Source organism: Scatophagus argus, chromosome 1, assembly GCF_020382885.2.
Source record: "Scatophagus argus isolate fScaArg1 chromosome 1, fScaArg1.pri, whole genome shotgun sequence".
Lineage (NCBI taxonomy): Eukaryota > Metazoa > Chordata > Actinopteri > Scatophagidae > Scatophagus > Scatophagus argus.
Window position 1 is genome coordinate 1,606,994 of NC_058493.1, and position 26,901 is coordinate 1,633,894.

Here is a 26,901-nt window from a genome sequence, read left to right on the forward strand (position 1 = left end):
CAATCTGGATTGTTAGAAACCACAGATAAGATAATTAAATGGAAATTTAACCTGATCCGGTCAATTAAATACCTGAACAGCGAAGGTATATGAATTGGTTGTTCTTTCTTTTCTTTCCGTATCTCTTACACTCCTTCTGATATGTCTCTTTCTGTCCCTCTTTGCTGCAGGCCAAAGGAAAGAAACAGCTTTTTGTGCAGCTTGTGCTGGATAACATTTGGAGTTTATATGATGCAGTTGTCACTAGGAGGTGAGTGTTGCTACACTGAAACACTTTCTTAATTGAATGAATTCTCTGCTGTATTGTGATGTTCAAATGTGAAGTTATACTGCAGGTGGATAGGTGGAGTTTGTACGAGCTCTAGAGTGACAGTGCATACATTTATGGAAAATATGCCAGGCTAAAACAAACTTGAATTTTCCTTGAAGCCTTATCTTCTCAAACCATCATGATAGCGCTTACATGGTATGATATCTCCACAAAATGTCTGGAATGGAACAGGTACAGGTGAGAATTTGTTGCCATCTCTGCCTCTCAGTCTCTGTAAAGATGCCTGTTGTGTTTTTGTGACTAGAGACAAGGAGAAGGTGGAGAAGGTAGTGACATCACTTGGGATAAAGGTGATGGCCAGAGATTTGCGTCACTCCGACCCCAAAGTCCTCCTTTCTGCCATCTGCAGCCAGTGGTTACCTGTGTCTCAGGCTGTCCTCTGTATCCTTTGTCTTGTGTCTTTATCGGCTATAAACTAAAAGTGTATGTAACAGAACCTAATCCACTTTCAATTTTCAATATTTTTATGCATTTAGTGTTAAGTTTTCCTGAACGCAGACTGTAGCGATGGTGTGTGAGAAGCTTCCTTGTCCACTAGACATGGCAGCAGAGAGGGTGGAGAAACTAATGAGCGTGGGAGCGCAACGATTTGACTCGTTGCCCGAACAGACGCAGGAACTTAAAAATGGTACGCCCGCACACACACACACACACACACACACACACACACACACATTCTCTCGCTGGATCTCTGATATTGAATTTAAAAGGACCTCCAACAATTTTACACTTAAAGATCACTTGACTATTTGCGTATCAGCGTTTTAGAAACAGTCAGGGCTGGAGCAGGCTGCACCAGTTCTTCTTAGTTCAGACTAATGGCATATTGATACCTCACTAAAATAAAACAGATTAACCACGGAAACTGGTAATTAAGTAATGATAAATTATTAGTACGAATTTAGACCTACTAATAACCAAATGGATCTAGCTGACTGAACCATCTGACAAAACTAGCTTGCTACTCAGGGTGTAAAGATGAACTGATACATGAATCAGAGATTAATCTTGTCGACACATTATCACAGATCCAACCCAAAACATCCATAAAATTGAGCTTTCATCCCCACACTTGACCATCAGTGTGAGAGTGATAGCAGGTTGTAATCCTGTCTTTTGAGCTTTAGTACTGGATCCACCTTTGTTGTACTGTATGCATTTGGATTGTTCCTTCAAAGGCAACAGTTTGGTGCTAAACACACCAGAGAGCAATTTTGGAGAAACAAAGTTGATTGTTGAATCTCATTGCAATGTCAGTATTTGATTATTTAACTTGGGAATAACATGCGACTCTTTCTTGAGAATGATGCCCAGAGACACCCCAGAAAATACTGAGAAAACAAGTTGATACGAGTTTCCTTAGATACAGACACCACCACACACTCCTGGCTGGCCATAAGTGATGTGAGCAGGTTTTAGTCCTACACTGTGCTGCTGTCCATGAGCATCCACATGTGGACTTACTATTTTTGTTTTTGTACTTATGATTTGTATGGTTTCAGTATGTAAAATCCCTCCTCTTACATCATCTTTACCAGCAAATTTTTGTTGGACTTTTTACCCTGGGTTTGGTCCCTCAGGCGACATGTCCAGCTGCCCGCACCCCTGATACAGAGCCTTGTTAGTCAAGATGTTGACTTAGAAAGGTTTATGAATCGGAGGGATGTCCCCTCCTTATCTGCAGACAGTAGACAAGGCTGATAAAATATGTCCCCATCCTCTGCATGTTTTTGGGTGTAAAACAGTCATTTAATATGCATTTTGAAAGTGGTTGAAATGACACCAGGGCAAAAACTGAGACAAAGAATGGGGTGGATGAGGAGAAATAACAGATAATGTTTTCCTGCTGTTGCTCCTCATTCATATTGCCACCCCCCTGGACTGCAGCAGAGATTGCAGGTTCAGCAAGAAGGCTCAGAGAAGGTGATGGAGGTGAAACCACAACTTCTGTTCTGGGTCTGTTCGTGGTGCTGTGCTGGTATATCCAAGCCACTGTTGGCAGGAGATTCAGAGGGTTAGAGGAGTTGGTGGATGAGTAGTGGTAGCAGAGTCTGATTCCCAGGTTGGTTTAATGTATTTTTCTGAACCAGGATTCTTATCCACATCTTGAACATGGCAGGTCATGACAGATGTTTGTCACGACTTTCACCTTCAATTGCTCCTCTGGACATTCATTGCCTGTGTTGTTTTTGCTTATTTTATTGTGCATTATTGACACTGGCCTGATACTTTGATGGTTCTCACGGCACCACCATAAACATATGATGATATTATAGAATGTGATGTATTGCCGTAGATTCAACAATCCAACAGTATATAAAATAGTTAAAATGAGCTCAAACCTCAACAGCTACAGCTTTGAAAAGCAACATACACATTAAAGCTGCAGTAAGAGAAATCTAAAAGCTTAGGATAAAACAGGAAAGCTGACATGAAGGAACCCACATGGAGTTGAATAAAGGCAAGTGGACTTGGTCATATATTCTTGGAAACGTTTCAACTTTCATCCAAGAGGCTTATTCACTTCTGACAGACTGTTGGGGAAGCTCAGGTATTTGACTCTGTTCTCCAGCAAGTAGAGTCTGATCGTATCCTGTAGTGGACAAACTACTGGCAACTGATCTATGATAGCTGGCTTGTGGGAAAGGGGCAGCAACATGGACTACTTTGCGGGCCACTTTGTCTACCACGTTCTAAAATCTTTATATTGCATTTGGAGTTTTTGAAACATGCTGTACTGTCAGAAAACATGCCAGTGGCAGTGCATAACTCACTACTCACTCAGTTCAGCTTGTGTGCTGACAGTAAAGGTAAACTGACTCCTTACTCCCACTTGACCTCAGTTGACTTTTACTGAAACGACAAGCTGTTTTATTCAAAAGGACATGAGCGGAAAGCCTGTTGAGGGATGATTGGGATTCAGGAACAGAGGTAAACCATACCCAGTCAGCAGCATTTTAGTGAAGAAGTCATCCCTGATAGGGACCAGACAAAAAGTTTCATTCATAAACACACATGATGCTTTCTGCTACACTATATAAATAACCATAAAACCTTATAGATGTGACTAATCAGTTATAAGTTGATCTTGACTACTTAGAAACTAGAGGTTCACTCACAGGCTTTTAATGCATTATGACTGCCGTATTTTCTGGGCTACAGAACACCCCTGAGTATAAGTCGAACCCACCAAATTAAAAAAAAAAAAAAAATATATATATATATTTGTACATATATAGGCCGCACTTGACTATAAGCCGCAGGTGTCCACACTGTAACATGACATACGTTACCAGTCCGGGCCATCTGCTTTTATTACCTCTGAAAGCTTTTGTCGTCTTTTTGCACTGCGTCAGTTCTTCATGCTGCCGTCTCCAACGTCTCACCATTGGTTCATTTACGCCAAGCTAACGTGCAGCAGCTCTATTTCCTTCTTGGACAGCCAGTTCGATTGCTTTTAACTGAAAAGCTGCTCATATGCATTTTTTCGAGTGTTTCCCATGATGACAGTATGTGCATGACACGCAAAATAACTGTTAAAAGTTACACTTAAAACCAGCGTCTTCCTCTTCGCATCACCGGACCGTCAGCCCGTAAAAATCTATAGATTAGCCGCATCATTGTTTAGGCCACAGAGTTCAATGCGTGGGAAAAAAGTAGCGGCTTATAGTCTGGAAAATACAGTACCTATGCTCACCTCTACATAAGGACTTAAAGTATTCTCAAGAATCCTTGCAGTATCATATCCTGCATTCAGTTTCTACTCATAAGCCATAACTCGGAGTGACATCACATGCTTTAAAGACCGAGTTGGATGTGCTCTGTTTGCCACAAGACACAAGACAGCTCGTTTGTAATGTTATTGCCATTGTTGTTATAGCAACATCGACCGGTTCCAAGCAGTATCATTTGATAAACAACACATTACGCGGTATTTCACGCCTAACAAGACCATAGCTATATAGGCAGCAGTAATACCATGTTGTGTATACGACTTGCTAAACTGGACACAAAAAGGACAGAAGCGCTAGAAACACACAAAACCACAGGTCTTATTTACAGTTGATACTTTGGGCAGCTGTTTGTGAGCTTAGTGTCCTCCGTGGGTGACCAAGTTGACGAGTGGGAAAATTTATTTAAAACATTTAACACTCTACTAAGGTGTTCTAAGATATTTTAGCGCTGTTAATTCCCAGCATCAAACAGTAATGTCTAAATTATTTCCACTGTCCACTTTGCCAATGTCAGAGTGTGTGTGTGTTATCATCTGAAAAAATGCTGACTTTGAACTCTGTGTTTTCCAGCGTTCCTCCAGTGTTCGAGCGACGGGAATGCTCCAACCATTGTCTTTGTGTCCAAGATGTTTGCCGTGGACTCTAAGGCCTTGCCTCAGAACAGACAGAGGTAACTGTGTGTGTAACAGTGCAGTCAGTAGATGGTGCTGCAGTCCTGTTGTTCCCCTTCTCTCGTGGCTGTGGACACGCCTAATGTATCCGCTTTATATTAGGTGAAGGGTGAAAAGTTGGCTCACGGTTGCTCTGATGCTACACAGATCTACTTAAGAACAGGCTCGTGAATAACACTGCAAAACAGGAAAATGAGATACATTCTCACTACCCTCCAGTGTTCTCTCCCTGTAGATACTTTTATTTGTTTAGGTTGTGAGGTGTCAGTCTCTGACATATCCTCCACCATAATACAATGTGGCCCTCACTGTTTTTGTGGTGCTCACAGCATTAAGAAATGAAAATGAAACAGCAACATGTCTTCATTAACTGTGTCTTGTTACTTGTTAGTGTGGACAATCCACTGAAGACATTGTGGAAATTGTTCCAAAGGACTACGTCTTTGATAGAAAGTGAGGCCTGTGTGTGATGCTTGTCACAACATCGACACCCTTTGTTATCACATACAGTCAGTATATTACAGTCTTGTTCAGTTGCTAAAGTATGGGTCAATTCTGAAGACGCACTTCATAAATTCTGCATTACCGTCATGAATCTTGGCCAAACAGTTAATCTCACCTCTTTGTTTGGTTTGTCTGTGTGGTGCATTTGGTGTATGCTATGGGTGTCAAATGACGCAACGCTGTGTAATACAGCTGATGTGAAGGGCTTCTGTTGTTTTTTTTGTGCTCCCTCGCATGGTTGATCTGCTTACCTGCTGCTTTTTCATGAATTTTACTACACTGAGTACATTACTTCAAAAAGAGTATTTCTACACTGTGCTTAAGGATCTGAATACTTCCTCCTCACATTGCTATGAAAACTGTTCACAGTGTGTTCTGTGAATTATCCAGTGCTGTGGGGACAGTTTCTTGTTGATTTTTTTCCCCATCACAGTGTGTGGTGAAATAAATAAATTAATTAAAAAAGTTATATAGACAGACTTGAACAAATAAACCCCAAACTAGTTGCATGGTTAGATCACTAAAGGACATGTTTTTTTGTTTTGCAATAATTTGAGTAAACAATAATTGCAGACATACAAATGATTTTCTTTACTAGTCCAAAAACAAATATCCCAGGTTCCCGCCCACAGCTTTTAGTTTTAAGGTTTATTTCACTTAACTTCAATGTCTATTAATAACAAATAAGGAAGGAATAAAATGTTTTATGGAGGTGCTTGTTAAAATCACAGCAGGAAACAGGAAACATGAAAATGAGGGCCATTCTAACTAGGAATGACCTATCTCTCAAAATCTTTTTTGATCTGCCATTTGTTGTCATATTGGTTTCTCTGTCTCTGATGCACCTCTGCTCTCTTTTACTTTAGGGTGTTTTTGGTTCTTTCTCCCTAAGATTGGTTCTCTTGTTGTTAGCCATCCCTGATCTGTGTGTCCTTCTTGGAGGTGGTTTTAGGGGTAAACCACAACCCCCAACTCCTCTGTGGTCAGTAAGAGTCAGCCTGGCCTGTCTGAATGCACTCAAACATCACACAGCTTCCTTTGTCAGTGTCTGGCACATTGATCTAAGCCCCATGTCACAGATCCTGTCTTCAGGCCCTTCATGAAGCTGGAAGACAAGGTCTGCTTCTTCCTCCAGTGAGATGAATAACAAAGTTGTCCTCAGACTTACAAGGCCAGGATGACATGTTATAGCAAAGAGCGGTGTTTCCATTTTTCATTGAAAGCAGATGCTTTCAGGAGACTGGGATTGATGTTGGGGAGCCATTAAAGTGTCTGTCCCAGTGTTGGTTTAATGGCCTGGCCTGTGGAGCATGTGTGTGAACTAATAACATGCCAGAGAGCCAGTTTCACTCCACCTCATTGTGCACTATAGAGTGATCTGCATTTGCCAAACTGTGCTGAAGCTATAAACTGGTTCACTGCTATGTAATGAACTCCTGTGACCACCATTATAGCTGTCCTTAGTTAATAATTGCATTTCCAGTTTGACTCAAGGCAGCCTGCAACATGCTTCTATTAAGGATAATTTCAGTTTATTGCAACTTGGATTTACTTTCCATAGTTAAGGTAATCTGTAATTGCTGAGGTCTGGGAACTCATTTAGTTACTGTTACAACAGCATTTTAATTGCTACTGTCGTGTTATACTGTGACTTGAGCAGTAATTAACAATAATCTGTTCGAATGTACTTTTATGATGAAAGTTAGCTTCATCTAGTTGGCTAGCTGAGAAAATTAGTGCTCACTGTGTTCAACTAGCAGTAGGGAAGGGGTATGTTTTTCAATAGACACCAATCATAATCTAATGTCACGCTTATGTATTTAACAGGAAGTCAATAACCTGCAGTGTGGAACTTCTTTGAACTGTCTGTTGTGGAACATGATTTGCAAATTTCAGTCTTTTCAGTCTTCTTCTGAAGCTGTAAAAAAAATGTCCACAATGATGACAACGAGTTTGGCTCTCTGATCTGCAGAGTGTGACTCTACAGCGGTGTCAGCAGTTTGATGTCATGGGCGAGACCACAGCGTGCTGCTCTTTTTATTCTTCCTCTTCTTGCTTGGTGCCTTTTAAGTCGAGGGAAGCAGTTCGACTTTGTATTATTGGTTCTGTTTATTAGCTATAATTAACTTATATCTGCTAATATAAATTTCTCTTTATTGTGCCAATAAATGATGCAAACCTTGCTACTAGTGTTCTCAGGTAAGTTAACCACAGTGTATACTGTTCATTTCACCATCACTAATGTTACACACACATCCCAGATCAGTTCTTGCCTGAAACATAGGTGGACTCATTCATTCTTTACCTTTTATATTCAGTTTGTTTATTATTTGTTGATATAATCAGTCATATATTTGACTCTTGTGCTAATCTTTTTCTGCCTATTTGGGCCTCCGCTGTTACAGCAAGCACAACAAGATCCAAGGACTTTAACAGGTTGTCAACAAAAGGGCAGATTCTTAACCAGCTTATAGTGACAATTTTATTTGAAGGTAAAACCCAAAATGAGCACTCTTGAAATAACCACAGAATATTTTTAATTGAATTGGATGCATTGCTGGTTGGCATCAGTGAAAGATGCTCACTGGGCCTATGTGCAAAAACATTTTTCAGGCTTTGTCAGTCTTTGTCAGGCTTCTGTGGTTTTGGGTCAGTAGATCATGAGCATAAGAGTTCTTCTATAGCTAAGACAATGGACTTCTTGTTCACTCCCAGCACACACGACTGGCATGGAACTAATTTCATGATATAACTCGTGGAGACGTTTTTATTAACCTCATTATGATACAGAGGTTGCATACAGACATATTTAACAGTAGGATCAAATCTATGTTTGTTTTCTATTTCATAATGGATGGTAATAGCAAAAGCATAGTGTGAACTTATCTCTCAGTGACTGGGAGGCTTGATTTATAATAATGATAATATAAATACTCATTCATGAGTTTAGACATTGCAGTGTTATTTTATTTGCCAAATCTGGTACTCAGACTGTTTCTCTCCCAGAGAGGATGAATTTTTTATGAAAGAAAAAAAAAACTTGAACATCTGAACTCTTTCAGAACTTTGGAAGTATGAGTACAAACAGAGCTTATTCTTGTGTAGGGTGTGGTGAGCAGACATCATATTTTCGAGTAGTACCCTCCACTCCTTCCCCCTTCCTTTCGTTCTGTTTTCAACTTCTTGATCTCCAGCATATCTGATGGAGCATAGAAAGATCCGACTCCAACCCTCTGGCTGGCATCGTCTCTGCTCTCCTTTCCCCTCCTGTCACAGTACTGGTTCCTAATTTCAGACTCTGCTGATGCACTCTTTGGGAAACAGAGCGGCAAGCAGAGGAGAGGAGGTATAGACAGGCTGTCAGGGAGTTAGAGGATGGGGAAGAGGAGATACAGATGGGAGAGAAGAAAAGCATATTATAAGGAGGGAAGCAAAGGTCATTGCCAATTGTGAACCGGGAAGGAAAATGCCTGTCCAGAATCTTGGCTAATGAGCCTGCAAGGGCTTCTGTTGTCTTCTGCACACTACCTGCAACAGGCGCAAATACACTATACTGATATATTTGTGACAGCCCATCGCTACAGCTGCTCACAGAACATATTCCATGCCACCGTGGATGACAGGCTGCAGGCAACAGGTGGTTTAAAAGATGCAATTTTGTAAGATATTTTATTATAGTTTAAAGTATTCAAAAACTAACATAACATTATTAGCAGAACGTGTGGAAACAGTGTTGACATCATATCAAAGACGTCAATGTATTTTGTTACAAAGACTACCAATGTTAGCCTGCTAACCAGCTAGCCCCAGCCCATCCTGTCCTCTAATACCACTTTGTGCAACTAGAGATGATGGTTTCAGCTTGGAGATGTATATGAATAGTAAGTTTGTTTAGCTCTTTTACCATTCAGTCTTATAAGTAAACAAGATGTGTAGAAAGGAAATTGAACAAAGGAAAAATACAGAAAAATGCATTTGTTGACCTTTTGTTAGCTAACACATTTGCTCTGCTAGCCTGTAGTCTAAGTTGGACTGAGTACCACAGCACTACTGATTCCATTCTTGCATTTGGTGAGAGGGAGGAGAAGCGGTCTTCCCAGCAGGATTTACAGCAACAGCCCAGCCCGCAGAATGGGCCCCACAACAAAACACCAAACAGGGAATCTGCAAAAAGGACATACAACAGGCCCACCCAAAAGTCCAAACTCATGTGGCCAAAAGCAAGCGACAAGGATACATGGAGGAGCTTCGAACAGAGCACATACAGCATCCTCCAGAACATGCTAAAAGGCAGCATAACCTCCAAACTCAATATCTTTGTCCACATCATTTACAAAGAAGCAAAAGAGAGATTCGGAGAGATGCCTGGGAGGAGGATCGTTCATGAACTGCACAGGAGGGTGGAGACAGAAACTCCAACTTTCTAGAATGAAAGGATAGCATGGAAGAAAGCCGAGGACCACGAAAAGGAGGGGTCGAAGAACCTGTGGAAAAAGATCAGTGCAAGACTCTCAATCCTGAGGTGAGCTGAAAGCATGAGGTAAAACAGAAGTCGATGAGAGAAAGCAAGGGCTTCTTCCGGAACTCTTTCAAGTACGTCCAAGGCCTGCTGGAGGAGAAGAAACAGGGTCACTGCAGACCACTGAGCAGGAGCCAGAGGAATGTATCAAATACAGCAAAAGGGAGATGCCCCTTGGACACCCTGGGCATATGCCTTGCCCACCTTAGCCTTCCTTGCAGTTTGACACAGTTCCTCCCAAATGATCAGAAGTCAGGCATGTAGTGGAGCAAGATCTGCATCAGCTCCCAGATGTACTTTAGATAGATAGATAGATGAACTTTATTGATCTCACAGTGGGGAAATTCACTTGTGACGACAGTTCACAAGAACAGAATGGAGTGCAAAAAGCAAAAGTGTGCAAAACAGTTTCAAAAACAAAAATAGATAAATTAACAGCCTTAATGTAGTTAGAATAACAAAATGAAATTGTTATATCACAAGCACTGTACAATATACTGCTATATAGTATACTGCTATAAAGGTTATATGCACATCAGCATAGTGGTGGAAGGTGATGATTGTGGGTAAGTATTGCACAGTTCTGTAAGGATAGGGAGGAAATGAAGACTAGACTGTTGAGTTGTCCAGTATAACAGCAGTGGGAATGAAGAACCAGTCTGCTGCTGAAGCTGCTCAGAGCCTCCACTGTCTGATGCAGAGTGTGAGACGTGTTGTCCAGCTTCTTCTTGTAGCTGCCCTTGGCCTACCTGATTGAGTACTTGAGTTCACACTGAACTCTCTTCTACTCCACCCTGTCCCTAGAAATGAAAGCCCTCTTCTTCTGGTACAGCAGTGCTTGAAGCTCAGGGGCTTGTTGTTGGAGAAACACCGTACCCTCTGGATTGCCAAATTGTTCTCCAAACAGAAGTTGATGTAGGCTATGATGCAGTTGGCCGGACCAATGATGTCATCACCATGAGAGCTGTAAAGTGTCTCCCAGTCTGTGATTTGGGGGGGTGTATGCGTCCTTGACATTAGCATACAAAAGGTCAGTAACGTGTGAAAAGTGCCTTGGGATGGAATACAGCTAAATTAGGGCAGATTTAGTGCATTTTTTTGGATTTACTCAATTTAGTGTAGACTTGTTCCTTTACAGAGAGGTGCTCCGGGTTGCACCATCTCTTGTTAATAAACACCGCCTTTCCGCTTACTACCAGGCCTCCACTCTCCTCCACTCAACATGCAAGTTTAAATCCGTCCATAGAAACCACAGAGTCCGGTATCCGTCCATTCAGCAAGGTCCATTCAGGAAGCACTCCCCCTACACCCTCTGCAGCTGGATTAGTGCCATAAGCTTGGTCTCGGTCTTATTGGAGAGGGAACGGACATTTCCCTTAATAGCACAGGGTAAATATGGTCTGTACGTCTGTTTCCTCTCCTGGATCTTTCATCCCACTCTGCAGCCTCTCCTTCTCCTCCATATCTCCATAGGAATCTCCGGTTTCTCTGTGTAGAGAGCAGGACTGCATCGAGCCAACAGCTGATCCCTTCCCTGGTGTAAACAATAGAGCCATGGCTGATGCTGAAGGGGTCCCCCGGTGGAGTGCCAAAAAGATCAAAAAACAGCAAGAAGCAAAACACAAAACTACTAAAAGTAGTCTCCTTGTGTGCACATTTATGACAGGATTTGACCACTTTAAAGAAAACAAGTAAAACACACCATATAGAGTATAAAAGAACTGCTCCTATAAAACACTCCTGTAGCTGCTGTGGAAACTCATGGGCATTGTCTAGAAAGTCCAATCCATCCCAGTTACATGGAGCAGAGCAGTCACCAACTTCATTCTGAAGGAGAAAGGTTCCCACAACATCAGTCAATTCAGAGGCATTGCCCTGATACAAGGATGCAAAGAGTTTTTGTAGTTACTACAAACATGTATGCGTAGTACATAGAGCAATGAAACAGCGTTCCTGCAGTATGCTACATGTTGCTACATAAAGGAGTACATATACTGACTATAAAAAAAAAAAATAAAACAAGCAAAAAATGCACCCACAACAATGGAATAACAGTATAGACAATAAACACAGTGTGGTACAATGCAATACAATACAATATGGACAACAGACAATGCGAACTGTAGGATGTTAAAGTGACAGTATGGTTAATAAAGTGACAGTATAGATATTAACGTGACAGTGCGGGAGTGAAAGTGAGTGGTGCGCTAGTATGTTTTTTGATTGTGTGTCTCTGAGTGTGTGTGTATTTTTGTCAGTTTTGTCCCTGGGAGTTGAGGAGTCTGATGGCTTGGGGGTAGAATGTGTTGCAGAGTCTGGATGTTAAGGTCTGAATGCTCTGGTACCTCCTACCAGAAGGCAGTAGGTTAAAGAGTGTGTGTGCTGGGTGTGTGGTGTCATCCATAATTCTGCTGGCTTTGCAGATGCACCATGTGGTGTAAATGTCTGTCATGGAGGGGAGAGAGATGACTTTCTCAGTTGTCCTCACTATCCGCTGCAGGGAGTTGCAGTCCTGGACGGTGCGGTTCCCAAAGCAGGCAGTGATACAGCTGCTCAGGACATTCTGTAGTTCCCCTGTAGAAGGTGGTCAGGATGGAGGGGTGGAAGATGGGCTTTCCTCAGCCTTCTGAGGAAGTAGAGATGCTGTTGGGCTCTCCTGGGCCCGATTTTTCAAAAGTAATCCGCTCAGATTTTGGATAACGGATTGGATCAAATCTTGAAAATGGGTTTCTCAAAGAAAAAACGGATTACATGATCGTAATCCAATCTTGGTTTTGAACCGGATCAAACCTATAGCTTGGGTTTTTTAGAACCTTTTAGTAATGAGTTCAGTTTAGTGATTTAGTGATTGTGATCACTTTGATCCCAAAACTCTGGATTATACTGATCCAATCAGAAGGGTGGATTCAGCGTGGATTTCAGACCCAAAATATAATGAAACTTTAAACTTGTATCAAATAATGCTATATTTGGATCATGCAGTGTAGCCTACAAGATATCCTATTTATTTATAAGGTTTTAACTTGATTTGTTCTTCCATCAGGCTACAGTGATTAAGTAGGCTATAATGTATTTAGCCTTTCAAAGCAATGGCAATGGCATCACTGGTTTTTGAATCCAAAACAAATCCAAATCAGAAGTAGTGTCTAACTATTGTGTCCCTTGTTGCAGGTCCTGTTTGCGGGAGTGAAAGTGAGTGGTGCGCTAGTATGTTTTTTGATTGTGTGTCTCTGAGTGTGTGTGTATTTTTGTCAGTTTTGTCCCTGGGAGTTGAGGAGTCTGATGGCTTGGGGGTAGAATGTGTTGCAGAGTCTGGATGTTAAGGTCTGAATGCTCTGGTACCTCCTACCAGAAGGCAGTAGGTTAAAGAGTGTGTGTGCTGGGTGTGTGGTGTCATCCATAATTCTGCTGGCTTTGCAGATGCACCATGTGGTGTAAATGTCTGTCATGGAGGGGAGAGAGATGACTTTCTCAGTTGTCCTCACTATCCGCTGCAGGGAGTTGCAGTCCTGGACGGTGCGGTTCCCAAAGCAGGCAGTGATACAGCTGCTCAGGACATTCTGTAGTTCCCCTGTAGAAGGTGGTCAGGATGGAGGGGTGGAAGATGGGCTTTCCTCAGCCTTCTGAGGAAGTAGAGATGCTGTTGGGCTCTCCTGGGCCCGATTTTTCAAAAGTAATCCGCTCAGATTTTGGATAACGGATTGGATCAAATCTTGAAAATGGGTTTCTCAAAGAAAAAACGGATTACATGATCGTAATCCAATCTTGGTTTTGAACCGGATCAAACCTATAGCTTGGGTTTTTTAGAACCTTTTAGTAATGAGTTCAGTTTAGTGATTTAGTGATTGTGATCACTTTGATCCCAAAACTCTGGATTATACTGATCCAATCAGAAGGGTGGATTCAGCGTGGATTTCAGACCCAAAATATAATGAAACTTTAAACTTGTATCAAATAATGCTATATTTGGATCATGCAGTGTAGCCTACAAGATATCCTATTTATTTATAAGGTTTTAACTTGATTTGTTCTTCCATCAGGCTACAGTGATTAAGTAGGCTATAATGTATTTAGCCTTTCAAAGCAATGGCAATGGCATCACTGGTTTTTGAATCCAAAACAAATCCAAATCAGAAGTAGTGTCTAACTATTGTGTCCCTTGTTGCAGGTCCTGTTTGCTCGTTCTGGCAGAATGCAGGAGGTTGGTCAGGGTCTCCAAGGGGCTCAGGTGCATCATTGTCAGCACAGAGAGGGACATTGCGCTTGGTAGAGATGTTGTGCAAGACAATACAGGCAAGGGTTATGTTGCAGGCTTTCTGTGGTTCCGCTCTCAGGCATGCAAAGCACCTCTTAAGAACTGCATTTAAACACTCAATTACATCTTGATCTGCAATGAGCGGTGTTGAAGCATACCTGCGTCGGTGTATTTGCTGTCAGAAAAGGGGTCATCAGCCATGGTAGGAGTGGGTAGGCACTGTCTCCTAACATTATGCCATCCGTTCAGTTAGTTTGGAGGTCTCTATATAGGATGCGTGCATCATGGACAGACCCAGGTCACTTGACAACATGGTTGGTGATGATGAGGTCAGCATCACACACAAGTTGGACATTAATGCTGTGCCTCCCCTTTCTGTTTGTGAACTCCCATTTATTTTCACGAGGTGCTTGTATATGCACATGTGTGCAGTTGATTGCTCCAATAGTTTTGGGCACATTTCCCAAAAGAAAAAAGCTGTGCTTGGCCTGGGCAATCTGATTGTCCTTTGGAAAAGAAACAAATTCACTGACCAGGCTGGCCAGTATGATTGACACATCTTTCACCACATCACACACAGCTGATTTCGCCACTCCCATATAGTCACCAATAACTTGGTAGAAAGTGCCACATGCATAAAATCGGAGAGCAATGAAGATCTGCTCTTCCACAGACAGACCGTGACTCCTTTGGGTTCTGTGTTGTAGTTTTGGCTGGAGAAGGTTCACAAGGTACTCGATATTCTTTGATGTCTCTGATGTCTGTGACCCTCTCTGGGAATCCTCTGAGAGGCTGATTTAAATCGTTGTGTAATTGGTCTTTTCAAACACATCCGTTATCACTGATTAGTTTTGGCTTGTGTTCAATTGAGGCAATCGGACCCAAGGCCCATAAATGATGAACAATGTTCACTATAGTAAAGCAATGGAACCATGGACTCAAGAAGCTGTAATTTCACTGCTGCCGAAACCAGCACACTACTAGAGGGTGTTAGGTGCCATTATGACACAATAGTGGGAAGTTTTAATTCTACAAAGGGTGGAGATACCAACAAAAGGAAAAATGGTGTTTGGATTTTAATCACCGAACATGTGAATGCCATAGGGTCAGGGTCTGGCCAGAGGAGGACCACAGACCAAATAAAGTTTTGATGGAAGAATCTTAAGGCCAGGGCAACAAAGGACCATGCTGAAGCCAAAAACCCACAAACAGGCAACAAGCCCTTTGAGAGGGGAGATTACACAGATGTGGTCCTCGGCATTATTGGAGGTGAGAAGTTGTAAGCTCTGCATGATATTCAAGGTGTTGTAGGGGATGGCGAGTCTGGGATTGAGGAAGAGAGTCAGCCAGTTCCTCCTGATCCTCACTGGTAGAGTCAGCAGTAGTTGCCACAGGATCTCAGAGGAAAGACTTGAAGCACCCTTCATCAAACAAAGATGATGACTACAAGGCACTTACGCAAAAAGAGACTGAAAGGGCAGATACAGTACAGATTCGTCTGGCAGAGGCAACAACTGGCTCTCACCAAACTACAGCAAACCAAGACCAGACTTAAGATCTGCCTCTTAAAGGCCAAGCTCGGACAAGCTGGTCTCTCCACATCAGATGAAGAAGTATTTGACATTAAGCCTTTTTATTGAATTCAATACATCTATATTTGAAACGTGTTCTAAATATCCTCAATATACAGTGTTTGTGAGTAATATTTTATTTATTTGTTGTTGGTCTCAGATGAGTGGATTGCCGGAAGAGGGTGTTTTGTGTGTGTTTTCGTTTCAAATAAAAATATACTTGTATTGACCCCACACTGGCTATTCTACTTGTTGCTCTTTACGTATTTATATTTCTACATTGTGATTTCCTATCCTATTTGAGCGCTGGTTATCCAGATTTGCTAAACCTGAAAAGTTTCTATCTGGCTCAGTTTGATCCAATCCGATGTTGCTTTGAAAAACCGGCTCAAAAGTAAAATGGATTGCGTGATCATGGATAGCAAAAAAAGGGATTACTAAATCCGGATCAATTTTATGCAGATTAAACCTTTTGAAAAACCGGGCCCTGGTGATGGACCTGGTGTTGAGAGACCAGGTGAGGTTCTCTGCCAGGTGATGACAATCGATTGCTCCTTGATGGTCTCCACCAAGGAGCAATCGATTGTCAGTGGAGCATGATTCCCCCCTGTCTCTTCTAAAGTCGACCACCATCTCTTTAGTTTTGTCTGTGTTAAGAGACTGGTTGTTGGCTCTGTATCGGGATGTTAGCAGTGTCACTCCCTCTCCGGTGCTGATTAGACCCACTGCGGTCATGTTAAGAATTTCCCTTCAGGGATAAATAAAGGAATTCTGATTCTGATTCTGATTCATCAGCAAACTTGGTGAAGTGGTTCGAGCTGTGCATTGCTGGTGGTGATGTCAGAGATGCGATTCAAAATCCAGACTATCTAAGCTCAGCTTTCCAGTCAGGTTTTGAGGAATGATGGTATTGAATCCTGAACTGAAGTGAATGAATAGCATTTGCACATATGTATCTTTATTGTCCAGGTGGGTATGTGCCAGATGGAGTTGGTGACATTGTGTGTGGAGCAGTGGGTCCAGTGAGGGCAGCAGCAGGGCCTTGATATGTCTCATGATGAGCACTTTATGATGATGGTTGCGAGATGGGAAGATCGTAGATGGGAAGCTAGTCATTGAGGCAGGACATGGCATGACATGGCATTTTGGCATGGGGACGATGGTAGTGGTTTTGAAGCATGTGGGAATGATGGTGCTGCTCAGGGAGATGTTGAAGATGTCAGTGAAGACATCTGTTAGCTGGTCTGTGCATCCTCTGAGCACTCTGCCAGAAATGTTGTCTGGTCCAGCAGCCTTTTGGGAGTTAACTCTGTATAGAGTTTTTCTTACATTAGCTATGGAAAGACAGAGCATCTGGTCGCTGGGGAGAGGGGTGATCAGGGATACGGAGAAAAGCTAGCAGATGTCTTCACTGACATCTTCAACATCTCCCTGAACAGTGCTATCGTTCCCACACGCTTCATTACCATTGAGGCTTGCAAGTGGAAGGGAGGTGGCAAAGCGCATGACCGGCAACCTCCTTGCAAAACAGTTACATCAACACCAGTTGTCAAATGGTAAGACGGCAGGCATCCCATGGGTTTCTGGGCTGTGTAGGGCATTCAGCCAGGATCTGGGAACAAATCCAGCCAGCTAAGTGCAGCAAGTCAGATCAGCATGTGGTCTGACTAGATCTTGCAAATGCATATGAGTCTATTCCGCACCAGCTCTTCACATTCTCTCTCAACTTCTTCTGTGTACCATCTTGCATCCAGAGCCTCGTAAGAAACTACTTTAACAATTCAAGAACTTTCATGTCTACCACACAACCCAGGAGATTTCAGCTGGCTGGCAGAGGCTGGAGAAAGGAATAGGAATGGGGTGCTCCAGCTCTCACATCCTTTTTACAGCTGCATTCGAGATCATCCTAATTGGTGGCAGGCAGATAGTCCAAGGAGTCAGTGCTCAGTCAGGCCAGTGTCTCATGGCACAGTGTCTCAGTGCTGTATCTGATGACTCTGATGACATTCCCATTCCCTCTGATGACATTCCCATGGCACAGGGAATGGAGGCTGCCTTCAAGAGAAAGAAGGAAAGGTACAATGAGCTGGTAGCTGCATACTCTAATGTTGGGTGGGAGCCCTCACCTTTCCAGTGGAAAGATATGAATTTACCCCACTGCGGGACTAATAAAGGCCTATCTTATGTTAAGCTGACTGTAGAGGTTATACTGGGATATTCACCCAGCGGTTCCTAAATACTGTTAGGACCACAGGTACCAAACTAAGGAAGGCCCACAAAGACCTGGCAGAGGAGGCAGAACAAGGAAACTTCTGGGTCTAGCTCCGAAGAGGGGACAAGGCTTGGGGAACGACGAGATCCTAAGGTTGACTGTAGGAGGTGGCAGGGATTTGTCCCTGGCTCCCAGCTGATGCCTTGCAGCCAGCCCAAATGGTGCCAATGAAGGTGCGACAGGCAGAAATGCCCAGCAGGTGGACCCACCTATGCTGTCACAACTATCATAGATATTTAGCAAGTTATGGTGATTTTAAGTATGGATAGACTGAGGCTCAGTTTCCTTTTGCCAGTGTGGCCTGTTCCCTGGGAATTATGGGAGTTGTTTTAGATGTACGGACTCTGCGCAGTCAGGGAAATGATTTCTACTTGCAGGATAGACTACAGTTATCAATTGGAATAGCGATGCGCTTAAGATTTACTTCACATACAGACGAGCACACAAACTCTCACCTCATACAAAGACATTCCTCTGTCTTACTCACACCCACACACACAGATTTGTTTTTGCATTTAGTCCTGAGAAAATCATTTTGTTACCTGACAAAGCATTCAAAAATGCCTCCAAATGGTTGAATCAACTCAGATTACACTGTTGCTCAAAACTATTTATATAGTCAGTTAAGATTGAATTGAATACTAACGACAGTTATGGACAGTCAAATGGGTATTGACAATTTTATGATTTCAGAGAGTGTGTGTGCGCGCACGGCTTCATTAACTAAAGCCACAGGTGGGTTGTGAGAGTGGGACATGGCGCTGGGATGCAGAAGTGCACTCAGACAGGGAGTAGACTTTGGTGAGAAATGCGGGTACGCACAAGTGACTTCAGTCCATGTTCCACTGTAGGTGGTAGGAAATGAAGAAGGAACTCTACTTTTAAAAACAGTTGTGAGTCATTTAGATTGCTGAAAGAAGTGACAGTGATGTGGATATTTATGAAGACTGTTACTTGAAATGGTACACCTTTTTAAATTCAAACCCAGAGCTTTCCTTGATGCAGTGCAGGATATTAACACCATGCTGTACAGAGCATTGTCCAGTGGTGTTCATCATACACTTCTTAACCTGCAGGACAGTCAAGTGTTCACATATTTTCATTGAAAATTCATTTTAGAACTCTACTCTATTGTATTGCTGAATGATAATAAACAGTAATACAATAGACAAAGTGTCAGAAAGAATATCATCTCAGACGCTGCTCAGTCATATGTTCATACACTGGGTCCAGAACAGAAACCATCTTCAGTCAAAATCCTTTAGCAGTAAAAAGCAATGAAATGTATTTTGCAGACAGCTTTAATATCAATTTATTGTTTAATTTTCCAGCACACATTTTCCTCCCTTTTCGCAATGTGAAAAGGTCTGTTTGTGGTTGTGATCATCTGGCTCCATTACCTCATAACCGCAGCAGCTAGGGCCAGAGACTAAATCCTGGCATTCCCATTATTACCAATGAGGGACTGATTTGACCTCTTGAGGAAAAAAACCCCAAAAAAACAGTGACTTAGCTGTGGTGTGATGGGAGGCATAAAGCTCTGTAACCAAGAACCAAGGATGTTCTGATAATGACTAATTTCACTGAAGTTTAAAAGTTTTAACTGAGACTAGTCACCTAGTCTTAAAGTAAGAAACACAAAATAGTCAAAATTGAGTGCAGTTTGATCTGTATGACTCAATATTGTCAAAAAATTGTGTAAAAAGAGCTCTTTGAAACCACATTTGTCAATAACAACTTGGATTCAACATTGAAAGGTGTTAAAATTAGCTGCTCATGCTCATGACTGCTGTAATGGGCTACTGGTGCTTGAATTTCCCTTGGGATCAATAAAGCATCTATCTCTCTATCTATCAGCTTATTATTTATAAAGCGACATTTGACTGTGAAGACCTGACATTTAAGTGTAAATTATATCAGCGTGTAATTTAAATGTGTTCTGTAAAACCATTGAGGGCCTGCATAGACAGGCTAGTAACTGACACACTCTCTGTAGAACTGCTTTGCAATGTCTTTTGAAATTACAGAGTCTGACTTCTGCTTGTGTTTGATGGAATATTTATCTTCAGTGTGTTAAATACGAAAGTCCTTGACCATTATCCATAAATATCCATACAGCCATACATTTCACCAATACAACAACACAGCATTCGCCTAGCATAGCATGCTCCTCTGTCCAGCAACACCTCACCCCCTGGGTGAAAGTTGCTACCTATATTATGAGTGAAGCAAAGCACAAAGGTGACACCTACTGGACCTGTGTGGTCTTCTACATACACTTAGCTCTAGAAATGGCTCTTCCATGGACATTTATGAAATAATATTATTAACTGACTACGGTCTCTGGTGTCAACTAGCAAGGGCAGCAACACTTAAATGACTAGTCAACTGACATCCCTATCACACAACAGTGTTTGGTCTAGACCTGCTCTAATTGGAAAGTGTCATGAGACAACTGTTGTTGTGATTTGGTGCAATATAAATTGAATTGAACAGTGTGTTTATTTAGATGTTTGAGCAGATTTAAGCTGAAATGATTAACCTTCTGGTTTTGGAGGAAGTGATGTGAAAGAAATGAGCTTTCCTTAGTGAGCTGACTTGTGCAGTTTGAAGCTTGAAGTCAGAAGTTATTTGTTCTTGAGGCCAGGCCATCAGCCAGTGGGGTTTGATCTTTTGTGGTTTCCTGTTCAAATCGTGAATTCATACTGTGGCCCCATTTATATCCAATTTATGCAAAAGAGAGGTACAATCAGTCACAGTGAGCCGGCAGGGCTGCTGCTGTTGTCAGGGGCAAATTATGGGCTTTTTTAAGTGGTTTGTCATCATGGAGCTGAACTCTGTGTCGGCTGCCGTCACTCAGGCCTATTGTGAGCAGCTGTGTTGCTGTAGTCATTGTGGTCTCTTTGAAAAGGGTAAACACACATACACATATGCTAACACTCCCACCACACTGCCCTTACACAGCCAGCATCACATGCACTACAGTGCAGTTCATGTAGCAAAACTAATGTGAGGATAATTGTATTCTGTTTTTACAGCTTGCCCCCTTGGTTGAATTTAAAGGTTTCCACTTAAAATGTTCCGTGTTCCGAGACCATGCCTCAGAAAATGATTGGCAAAATGTTTCAGGTGTTGACAGAAGTCTCATGTTTCAGTTGACCAGTGCAGTGATGCTGTAACAATGCATATCTAAAGTGTTTCTATACAATCTGGACACGTTTGATAACACAGTTTTTTTTTAACGACACTCTGATTGGTAGAGGGTGGTAAACGTTAGTGTGGCAATAAAAGAGGAGGAAGAGGAGAAAAAAATTCCATTCGTTCAGTACAGATTGTATAATAATAAGTGGACAGAGCTGCCAGGTCTGAAAAGTGAAGCTAATTTGAAAGTGCAGCAGGGGGCAACTCCACTGGTTACGAAAATAAGTCAGACTGTATGTAAGCTTAGCAGAAAATATTACTTCTCCCTTGATTTATTACCTCAGTAGACCATTTCCTAATGTATTCATGGTCTTACCCACTTGTGATTGACAGGTCCCTACCATGGGGTGTCTTTGGGATTAGCAATGCATATCCTCCTTAGCTCCACCATTTTCTCCAAATATGGTAAATTGCTAAATGGCTTCAAAACAGTGGTCAACAAACCAATGGGTGACTTCATGGTGGCTCCATCTGTTATTTATTATGCAGTCTACGGTGTTAAGTAGCCTTATCATAAAGGTAGTCAGGCTGTGTGAGTTATCAGTTTAAATAATGCACAGTCTGATGATCATAAATACAAACTGATTTTGTTTACCAACCCAAATACAGAATGAGCAGTTTATTTCCAGAGCGTTAGTATGTAGACTTTTTTGATGTTTCGATCTGATCCTGAACTAAACTGCCCTACAGCAAAGTTTAAAATGCACACAAAGTTAGCACAAAATTTGCTCTTGAAGGCTGGCATACGCACAGCATCCCTAAACACAGAGGGCTCAAGCCAGAAAATTGAATGTTTTCTCACGTCTGATGCAAACTCATGAATCTGTTGCTCAAACTAGGCTTGGTGGAATGTATTTTCATCTTCTCACTGGTACCTGAACTGAGTCGGATAATAGGATCCGGATAATAGGACTAATAGGATAATCATTATAACCAAAGACTTAAAGTTTCTAAGCTCTTGCCATAGATCCAGCCACCTTGTCACACTGCGCCTTTGACATGTAGGAAACCGCTCTTATTTGGAGGTCTGATGGGATTCTGACCTCTGTGTGTGTGTGTGTTTAGGCCATTGACTCAGGAGGAGATTGCCCAACGAAGGGAGCTGGCTAGACAGAGACATGCAGACAGGATGATAGCTGATCAGACAGCTGCAGAGAGCCACAAAGACCTCAGTCACTCGGGGAGTATGCCACAGGAAAGTCAACCTGCAGGACTCAGTACAGGTAAGCTTAACCTTTCAACTCTTTTTATTTCAGAAATCACACAACAGTTTGTCAAAAGACTAGCACCAGTACATTGGGTGGAGTCTGCACATGAGTGACAGTACACACGACAAGTATTACATGCTCAAAGGAGTAGAATATTGACCTTGAAGCTATGGGATATTATAACCAAAAGAAAAAAATGTGAAGTCTGTCTGAACATTTATGAGTAACATTGTGATGTAGTTTTGAATAAAATAAGCAAATTAGCATTTCTGCATAAGAAAATCATATTCATTGTTGTTTCCATGGACATAGTGGTTAAACAGGGCTGGATAGACACTTAAAACAAAATGATTTAAGTACTTTTCAACTCACCGTTGGTTATTTATTTATTTATGAGAGAGACTAAACATGGTGGAGGACTGTCTTATAATATTTTTATTTATTATGTCAATGGAAAGTAATATGAGTATAGATTGCACAGGTTAGTTTACTTCCTCTTCAAGCAGAGATGTTGGACAGTGGAAAGTCCTCCAACCTTATGCCTGGGAGTCTGGACTGAATGACCACAGTGTCTGAATACTAAGTCTTTGAGGGCTTTCTTGACAATATAAAGCCTGCCTGGCTAATGATTCCAAATGTTAATCCGAATTTGTACGAGTTACAGAGCCTAACCAGAATCTTCTGGCAATTATTTGTCAATAGCATACAAAGTCAGAAAGTAGCATATATGTTAACAGTTTGCTTTTAAACCATTTATTTTTATTAAAAACAGTTTACAGCCAGAAGTGAAATATGGTCTGGAAAATTTTCCTGAAGGTCTGTAAAAGTATGAAATTGGGATTGGAATGGAAAATGCGAGACCATTTTTCGTGAATTCTGCCATTTTAATACATTTTAATAACTGATCAGCAAAAATCACATTGGTGTAAAGAATACACAAGTAAATAAGCAAGTAGAAGTGTTGATCCTTCTTTGGGTGCAGATCAAATCATTAAATTTTACAGAGAACCAAATACAGAGGAAAACAAAAGAACAATGTACAAGTCAGATTGTTGCCTGTGACTGACTCTCACAGGAACATGTTCTGTTTATCCTGTTTCTCTCTGCCAGCTAAGATGGAGAGTCTGACACTGAAAGACTCAAAGCCAGAGGAGGAAGAGAAGCAGAAGGAGACCTTCATAGCATTTGCACGAGTCTACAGTGGAGTGGTCAAGAGAGGACAAAGAGTATTTGTACTGGGACCAAAATATGACCCTGCCCGGGGCCTGAGCATGGTAACCCACCGTTATCAATCAACCTCTCCAGTACCTGCTTCACACTTGCACACTCCACTCTGTATAATCAAGTTGCAAGTGGTTGACATTATGAATGAATGAATGAAGTTGGATGTACTAGTGTTTCTATATGTGTACCAGATAGTGAATTCATTTTTCCATGCATGGCAACATAGAATTGCCTCTGCCCCAAATGTTTCATGTTCCCACAGACTTATTACAAGTAAACCATGAGCTGTTAAGATGATGCCACATAGGCTGGCAGGTACTGTAACTGGCAGCACAACATGCACTCAAAGGGCAAATGGACAGCTAGCTCTACAGTGCTGTCACTGAGCCACAGAGAACTCACAAAGAAGTTAATTATAATATATAAACTCACATTTAGTTGAAGAAATAATTATTTCATCACCTTCTTACGATCGTCTGAAATAAAACAAATATTTAAATTATTACATTTTCTGTAACTTTCTATGAAGACCACATCTGTAGTGTATTATGAGTTGCCTATTATAATGCATCCTCGCAGTGAGACTACTTTGAATGTCCCCCTTGGATGTCTGAGCTCCTCAACTTATTTCTAAGGCTGAGCCCAGCCACTCTGCTGAGGAAACTCATTTTGACCGCTTGTATTTGTGATCTTGTTCTTTCGGTCACTACCCTCAGCTCATGAAGGTCAGGGTTGGAACATAGATTGAATAGTAAATTGGCAGCGTCTCCTTGCAGTTCAGCTCTCTCTTCCCCACAACAGACTGGTACAATGGATATGCTTGTCAATCTCCTGCTCCATTTTTTCCTCACTCGTGAACAAGAACCCAGTATACTTGAACCCCTCAACTGTCCTTCGACCCATGGTGGGCAATCCACCCTTTTCCCCTTGAGAATCATGGCCTCAGACTTAGAGGTGCTGATCTTCATCCGAGCCACTTCACCCAGTGTCCACCGGTAGATTTTGGGGGTTGCTGCGGCAACTAGCACCAGTGACCTTCTGACCTCAACTCCAAACAGCTGCTTCAGCAGTGACAGTGCAAAACTTGGCACGTTCGGATTCCATGTCCCTCACCACCCCCAGGATGCAGTCAAAGCTCTCCAGGTGTGAGTTGAAGACCATCCTGACGGAGTCATCAGCCAGACATTCCCAGCAGACCCTCACACACTGGGGTCTGCCGGGTCTATCTGGCATTCTCAACTGCCACCTGATTCAACTCACCACCAGGTGGTGATCAGTTGACGCCTCTGCTCCTCTCTTCTTCCAAGTGTCCAGAACATATGGATCCATTGATACGGCTACAGAGTCGATCGCTGACGTATAACCGAAGGTGTCCTTGTGCCAAATGCAATTAAGGACACCCTCATGTTCGGAAGGACAAACTGTGACTTGCACAGAAGTCCAATAACTGAACACCACTTGGGTTCAGAACAGGCAGGCCTCACAATCACACCATTCCAGGTCATACTGTCATTATCCATGTGAGTGTTGAAGTCCCCCATCAGAATGGTGGAGTGCCCAGTAGGAACATCTTCCAGCACCCATCCCAAGGACTCAAAAAGGGTGGGTACTCTGAGCTATTGTTTAGTGCATATTGTCACGACCCTGTGCATGAGCCATGCCAAAAAATGGGACGTTTTTAGTGGAAGAGGTTTACAAATTTATTAATTAATAAATAACAACTGAAATAGATCATTTGAAGGTACGAGGTGTGGAAGTCATTATAATCAGTGTGTCAGCAGTTGGGTGTTGTAAAGTGCAAAACCTAACCAGAGCCAACCAAACAAAACCATGATGCTGGAGGGATGAGAAGGAGAGAGCTGAACTGTTACAACCGGCTCTTATGTACCCCTGGGAGACTGGCCAGGTACTCCCAGTTGCAGTAATTTGTTCCACCCACAAGACCATGCAGGATAACAGACAAACAAAACAGACAACACAAAGGGAAAACACAGCAGACTCTAGAGCAGGAAGGCCATCACAATATGCACAAACAACAGTCAGGATGTGTCCCCCACCCAGAGGTGCAGGGAAGCAACCCTTTTATTCACTGGGGTAAGGTTGGTTCCAGAGGCCAAGTCATGCATAGAGGTGAACCCAACTGTATCACGCCTGCCTCTCTCAACCTCTGACAGAAGCTCAGACTCAGGCCCGGCCACCAGGCATCCTGATGGGCCCCTTCCCCAGGCCTGCCTGAAAGACTTAAAAGCTTCAGCAGCTGTGATGGGCGAGGCTCTGCCTGCAATAACTGTTGCAGAACTTATATTTAATTTTGGCTAGAGTTTGCCCAAAGACATATGGGAGACTCCAAGGTCAACTGAAACAAGGTTCTTTGGTCTGATGAGACCAAAATGGAGCTTTTTGATCACCAGAGAAGACGCTATGTTTGGTGAACACCAAACACTGACCTGAAGCATATTGTGAAAGCCATGCACAAATGATTTAAAAACAAGGTGAATGTTCTGGAGTACCCCAGACTTCAATCAATCTGCAGTCCCATAGAGAATCTGTGGCAGGACTTCAGTTTGTTCATGCTGGATCCCCATGCAACCTGACAGAGTTTGAGCAGAATAGCAAAGAAGAATGGAGCAAAATTGCAGTCTGCAGATATGCAAGCCTGATTGAGACCTGTCCACACAGGCTCAGGGATGTGATTGAGGCCAAAGGTGCATCTGCTAAATACTGACTTGAAGGGGGTGACTATTTATACAGTCACTTATTTTACATTGTATAGTATTGATTAATTTATATTACTTTGTAGTAATCTTGACATTAAAGAGTTTTTTTTGTAAATTTTTGTCAAAAAAAACTTCAATTGACTATGATTCCATTTATAAAAGCAATAAAAAAAGAAAACATTGAAAGGGGTGGATTTTTATCAGCAATGTATCTGCTAACTGTCCATGCATTATGATCCAGAAAACCTAAGATTACAAATGCTGCACTTGTGAGTCACTGTGCTTCTCATGTTCATCCTTGTCATCATTTCTGCCAGCTCCCAGAGGGTTGCAGTACTTCAGACTGTGTGCCTGAGGTGCCCCATCTATCCTGTTGTTCCATTGAAAACCTCTACTTGCTGATGGGCAGAGAGCTCGAGGAGCTGGAGGAGGTGCCTGCAGGAAATGTCCTAGGTAAATACATCTGTTTCTTCTTCCTATTTATTGTATTACTGTAACAGATCCAATTCAGTTCAGTTTATTTATATATAGAATTATATATTTATATATAATTCACAAGAAAAGTTATCTCATGACACTTCCCACTTAGAGCAGGTCTAGACCAAACTCTTTGATTAAAATTCGTAATACAGATAACCCAACATTCCCCCTTGAGCAAGCACTTGGCGACAGTGGTGAGGAAAAACTGCCTTTT

At 42.1% G+C, this 26,901-nt stretch overlaps 1 protein-coding gene across 4 annotated transcripts in view; it reads left to right on the plus strand.

Moving 5' to 3' along the window:
• efl1 (elongation factor like GTPase 1) overlaps positions 1 to 26,901 on the plus strand; it is a 100,462-nt gene that overhangs the window by 12,083 nt on the left and 61,478 nt on the right. For all 4 annotated transcript variants that reach the window (XR_006843257.1, XM_046387790.1, XM_046387659.1 and 1 more), the window contains exons 9-15: positions 171 to 250; positions 576 to 712; positions 837 to 959; positions 4,636 to 4,735; positions 22,124 to 22,281; positions 23,377 to 23,540; positions 26,525 to 26,660. Coding sequence is in view for 3 of the 4 variants with exons in the window: in XM_046387790.1 (XP_046243746.1) it covers positions 171 to 250; positions 576 to 712; positions 837 to 959; positions 4,636 to 4,735; positions 22,124 to 22,281; positions 23,377 to 23,540; positions 26,525 to 26,660 (898 nt within the window). In the remaining variant the exon portion in view is untranslated. The remainder of the gene's footprint in view (positions 1 to 170; positions 251 to 575; positions 713 to 836; positions 960 to 4,635; positions 4,736 to 22,123; positions 22,282 to 23,376; positions 23,541 to 26,524; positions 26,661 to 26,901) is intronic.